The sequence below is a fragment of the Rhinolophus hipposideros genome (assembly GCF_964194185.1).
Source record: "Rhinolophus hipposideros genome assembly, chromosome: 6".
Lineage (NCBI taxonomy): Eukaryota > Metazoa > Chordata > Mammalia > Chiroptera > Rhinolophidae > Rhinolophus > Rhinolophus hipposideros.
The window spans coordinates 74,431,418-74,437,417 of NC_138052.1; the positions used below are offsets into that span (position 1 = coordinate 74,431,418).

Genomic DNA, 6,000 nt, shown 5'->3' on the forward strand with positions numbered 1-6,000 from the left:
ATAGAATGAGTTGGGAAATATTCCTCCCTCTGAATTTTCTGAAAGAATTTCTGTGGGATTGGCGTTATTTCTTCCTTAAATGTTTGGTAGAATCAACCAGTGAAGCCATCTGGGTCTAAAGTTTTCTTCGTAGGAAAGTTTTAACTATAAATTCATTTAACAAACAAACAAACAATAGAGCTATTCACATTATCTATTTCTTCCTGTATATGCTTTGATAATTTGTGTCTTTCAAAAATTTATCCATTTCATCAAAGCTGAATCAAGGTTAAGCTAGAGTTATTCTTTTCTTTCCCACTTCTAAAGCAAAGTTCTTCTTTGTATTATAACCAATGCCCCTGAATTTTGAAGCTTTTCACTCTGGCTGTTGGGAATAGTGACCATTCCCAGCCCTCTATGAACTTTGGACACTGTTTCCTTTCCACTTTTGGGCGATACTTTGTCAGGCCTTGGGAGTCTCCTCATATACCACATGATCATCATATTCAACTAAATACTCAAGGGGCTCTGCAGATCTCAGAAAGAATTCTGTCTAGCTCTCTCCCTGATTCTCTGCCCTGCAAACGCCTTCCACTTTGGCTTCCCTGGACGTCAGCTGTAGGTCTTCAAGCTGGGATATCCCTGGGCTCCGCCTATGTTCCTCTCCCTGTACCACAGCCTGGAACTCTCCAGACAGTGAGCTGGAGCAATTGTAGGATTCATCTCACTTGTTTTCCATCTCTCTGGAGTCACTCGCCTCCCTCGCCTGATGTTTCTTCTCTTGAATGCCATTGTTTTCTATTTTGTCTCTTTTAAATTTTTTTCAGGGGGATTATAAATCTGTTCCATTTTACTACATGCTTACTAGATACAGAAGCTCAGTCCTTGAATACTGAATGTATATATTGCTATTATGCTTTAAGAGTTTTATTATATATTACACATCTTTAGGCCCATGAGTTTGGTTTTCCTTTTGCAGATGTAGAAATAATAACCCAGTTAAAAGAATTAAAAGTTTTGAAAATTCAGAGAAAATGAAATTGTATTTAAAGAAATCTAATAAATATATATTTCTTCATAGCTGTCTTTAAAATATCTTCCAATAGACATGAGTGCCCCAGGTAGGCTGTGGGGGAAATGTTTTCTCAAATCTTTGCTGGTAAAGGATTTAATTTATTATGAATCCATATTAATTTATTGTTCAAAAATGGCTGCTTTACAGGGAGGCTGATCCTTGTCTCTTTTATTTTTTCTCAGTGCCAGATGAAAGCAAAGTCCATTCACTGACTGGACACAAATCGGGTAAGAAATTCCTTGAAACTGACTTTATATTCTTTTTCCTGGAAATCATTGGCTGTATTTGAATAGCAGTTGGAACCTATTTCCATTCAGTAGTACTGAAAGGCTTGCTAATTAATACATGAGATGTCTCTGACTTCCATAAAGATGAATTATTGCTTGGCTGTGTGTATCGTGGCATAATATCTGCTGACTCAAAATGTTTGAGAGGAAAGAATAAAGGTTTCCCCCCAAAATAATTATGAAACCCAAAATCACAAACCTGTATGCCAGCTGAACTCTTAGGACAACAAAAAAATTATTTAAAAAAACCTAAGGAAGTTTTAAATTCTTTTCCAGAATGACTTTCACATTAAAATGGTTGGACAAAAAGTTCCAAAATTAAAAAAAAAAAAAAAGGTCCTTTCTTTCTCCTTGAAAAAGAATAGTCTTTTTGCCTGTCATCAAAGACATTGTACCCAACATGACTGTATTTTCTTTCTTTAGACTCATGAATGAGCGCCTCAGAGGTTCTCTAGAAGTTCACAAGGATCTCTGAGTGTCTCCTGGGTCTTTACCATGTGTGAGATACCTTCAGATCTAAAATCCAAGCTCTCCTTCATTATCAAGTGGCCTGCTTGCTATTTCTTTGCCCTTCCTTCATCATCTGCCCTTCCTTCATCATTTATTCACATTAGCTGAAAACACTTAAAGCTACTAGGCTAGTAAACACTTCAGTAATCCCTTTCCTCTAGGGGTGCATTATTTTAGGGGAAAATATTCGTTTTTGCTCTTAGAATTCCCACTCCAAACAGCAGAAGGATTATAATTTGTTGACATCCCTTTGTTTCGGAAGCAAAGAAGTCTCTCCCATCACCAAGAGTCTCCTGTGTGTATATGCCAATTATGTTTTCAGCGGTAAGTGGCCGTGATGCCTCATTACTTCCATCATGTTCCAGGGCAAGACGATGATTTTTCTTTCCTTCTTTCTCCAGCTACTCTAGTGATAACAGCAGGGAAGGGCTGGTTCACAACTCTTAGATATTTTTTTTCTTCTTTTTTGCTCCTCTAATAGAGTATAAGAGGTTAGATCCCTGTAAAAGAAAAGATTCCTGTGAGAGTGATAAATTGCCACGTGCTGCTCGTTCCCATCATGCTCATCCATTAAATTCTCTACTACTGGAAATATTTTTAGGAGTCTGAGAAGGAAGTTCTCATGACCAAGGAACGCCAAGGATCGTCTTAAATGCATGGTACTGCTTGTACTAGTCCTCTTACCCATCAAATCCTTGAAGATGTAAGCCTTTTTAGATACTGGGGTAGGTTTCAAGGTAAAAAGTGGAAGCAGTTTTTTAAGAAAGTTTATCAATTTGGTTTTTGAAAAGGAGCCAGTGATAAACTTTCTGGCTTTTTCCAAGAAATCAAATTTTATTCTAATCTTACTTAATTTCCAAACAAATTGCTCTCAGCCAATAACTAAAAGTTATTGTCACTCTTTTTAAATGAGAACATTGTTACCTTAGTATATTGCTGTAATATTTTAAGTAAATTTGAATAGCGTGTTTTCACTATTCACTATTTGAATAGCGTGTTTTATATAGTGTGATATTAAAAATATTAATAAAGAATTCTAAGTACAAAACAAAGTAAGTCTTCCAAATTAAAAAAAATATATCAAAAATGACATAACTTTAAAGCTGTCAGGTGGGTTAATTGTAAGTTCCACATGGCGGCTTTATTTCAACTTGTTGCTAGAAATAGTACCAAAAGTCTTTATATCACATGCATTATACAATTTTACTACATCATGTGTTTTAAAGAAGATTTCTGGTTACAATCAACTATCATTAAAATATTCTCTATCCTTATATTTTTAAGTACTTTCATATCTTATCATAACATCACTGAGTTTTTCATTGGCAGTCCGTGGAACCAGTGCAAATGCTGAAAAACAAGCTGAAACTTGTTAACTTAGAAGCAAAAGTGGCATACAATAAAACACAATGAAGAGGGTTAAGCAATCACCCGAAACAATGCACTCTAGAGTTAAATTAAGAGCACTCTGTAAAACAGTAGAGATAGTTCTGAGAAAATACAAAGCAGCATTAAAGAAAAATATGCTACTAAGGTTATAAATGTATATATTCAAGGATATACCCTCTCCCATGTTTTATATTTATTTCTTTTGGAAAATTAATCTTGAATTATAATGATATTTAAGAACTCATCTTTCACATAAAAGGCAACCGCCTGTTCGTTCTGCATTTTTGTAGAGCAGTTTCTCGTTCAGCTTTGGTGGTGGTAGTGAGAGAGGATTAAGAGTCCATTTAATTCTAGCAAACTCTTTGAGTTACAAAATCATCTTTAGAAGGCATCTAATATATGACTGTTATCTCAATCTGCTGTAGTCTGTGTCTGAGTTATAATCTATAATGTTCCCCGATCCTACTTGTCTTACTAATGTCAAAAGGAATCATTCAACTTCTTTTTCTTTCACCTTTCCCTTCCCCTAATCCTTTCTCCAGAATAGGTAGGTGAAAAAGAAAAAAAAAAAAAAGAGAGAGATCTTTTACTAAGAAAAAAGAGTATCTCCTTCTGTCTATTTTTAATTATAGAAATATGGACAGTTTTAATACTATCCAAGACCATTAAGAAATTAAATTTAATTCTACATGCTGACCTAAATCTATCATCCATCCTCTAATTCAGGATGATATTCAACATTTTCATAAGTTCCTCTAAGTTAAAATTTCTTCTGAGTCAGCTAGTGTGTAGAGAGCCATTTTGTGCCAAGTTCCATCTGTTGGTCTGGCTTGGGTACTTACCAACTTTGTGACAATATTTTTGGCACCTTTTCCTTGGCTTACTCTTTAAATGGTTTATTTCTCTGAGCTCAGATCAAATCAAAGTCTCAGGTAAGATCATCTTTCTAACATTTTTGGCCCAAAATGTAGTGTTCCCTCACCCCTTCTGAAATCAATCCAGTATTCTTGAGATTCCTCTAACAACCTGCCTCAGAGACTTCGCCTGGCAGTGCATTGCATCTCATACCTTGGCAAGGAAGATGGCAGAATGATTTTCCTGGTCACAATCATATAGGGTCCTCCTCCATGTATAAGAGACATTAATGTCTGTGGAATGGTGAGACCTACCAAGAGAAATTCGGAGCAAAATTTTGTCTTTCATGTGGTTCCTTTAAGAAAAATCATAAGTTTCAGAGAGCCTTGAAAAACCAGTAAGATGTTTTTCACCTCTTTCCCTAGCTGTTGCACTAACTGAATTCTTACAAAATTTGAAATTTAGCAATGCAGGGGGGAAATACTTTAGGAAAATATGTATTTTAAACAATAAAACCAAAAAAATACAGATTTATATTAATATTCTAAGGGAGCTTTAGAATCCTGAGAAAATGACACAATATGTGACATAGCTTCAAAAAAAAATGGTTTAATTTGGGCTGTACAGACTCATAAACTGTCTGAAAAGAAACCCTTTCTCCATGCCTCCCTCCTTCCTTCCTTTCTCCCTGCCTTCTTTCTTTCCTTCCCTCCCTCCCTCCTCCTCTTCTCCTTCCTTCAGTTCCTCCCTCCCCTCCCACTGTTCTTTCCTCTTTCTGTCCTTCCCTCTCTCCCTCCTTCCTTCTTTCCTTCTTTCTTTCCTTCCTTCCTTCCTTCTTTTTTTCCTTCCTTCCTTCCTTCCTTCCTTCCTTCCTTCCTTCCTTCCTTCCCACATACTGAATTAACACCTAAACCAAAAGTGTCATGCTCCTCAGCATTCAGACAGAAAGTAGTTATAAATTTTACCTTTTTTACTATATCTTCTTTTTATTATTGTTTTGATTTACTGCTTGGAGCTGTTTTAATATGTACTGACTGTCTGCAGAGATCTTTGCTGACCCGGATCTTTAAGATGATGCAGTACTGAAGAAAGCCGATGAGTTCTTTATGAGCTCTGACATATTAATTAGCAAAATGGACTAAAAGGCTTTCCTATTTCTATTTTAATTTCTTATATTCTCAGACACCTGTCTATAGAGCTGTAAAACAGGCAAGTCTGTAGAAGTAATGGTTGGCAGGAAGTCCAGACCTTTTCTGAGACAAGTTTATCAATTAATGAACAAGTCTCGTTAACAACCCAGGGGGATATCTCTATATAAAAGTACCTTGGAGACACTAAGTATGTAGATAGTTTTTAAATATTTTACTGATGAAGAAACTCAAGTTCGGGACATTTAAGGACTCGCTCTCTCAGCTAGTAACTATTGGGTTAAGATATGAACCCAGATACTATGTGTCAGAGCCCATGCTTTGGACATTTTCTTTTTCACCAGCATGCGCCTAACACCTCACAGTCACAGGACTTGAGAAGAATATAGGAGTCCTAGTTGGAAGATATGATACACACATCAAGATATTTCATAAATCATTTACCTTTTGTCACCTCAGCCAACCAAACCAGGGACACGATAAGTATAATTTCCCTAGGAAACTACTGTAATTCAGTGAGAAGGAGAGAGACATTTGGTCATTCTTGCCTTTGTTTTCCTGCATGTGTGTATGTGTGTGTGTGTGTGTGTACATGAATGTGTGGAGACCAACTTAAGAGATGTAGGAGAAATAAAATATGCATGTGATGTGCGTGTATGATGTATACATTATACCAAATATGCATGTGATGTGTTTCCTTATGGCAACACAAGGAGTGTAACATACAACTTGCTAACTTGGCAGACCTTACATTCTG

The 6,000-nt window shown here is 36.2% G+C and overlaps 1 protein-coding gene across 2 annotated transcripts in view; it reads left to right on the top strand.

The window, feature by feature from the left end:
- PARD3B (par-3 family cell polarity regulator beta) overlaps positions 1-6,000 on the top strand; it is a 973,558-nt gene that overhangs the window by 624,511 nt on the left and 343,047 nt on the right. For both annotated transcript variants that reach the window (XM_081052860.1, XM_081052859.1), the window contains exon 16: positions 1,237-1,281. In XM_081052860.1, the coding sequence (XP_080908986.1) occupies positions 1,237-1,281 (45 nt within the window). The remainder of the gene's footprint in view (positions 1-1,236; positions 1,282-6,000) is intronic.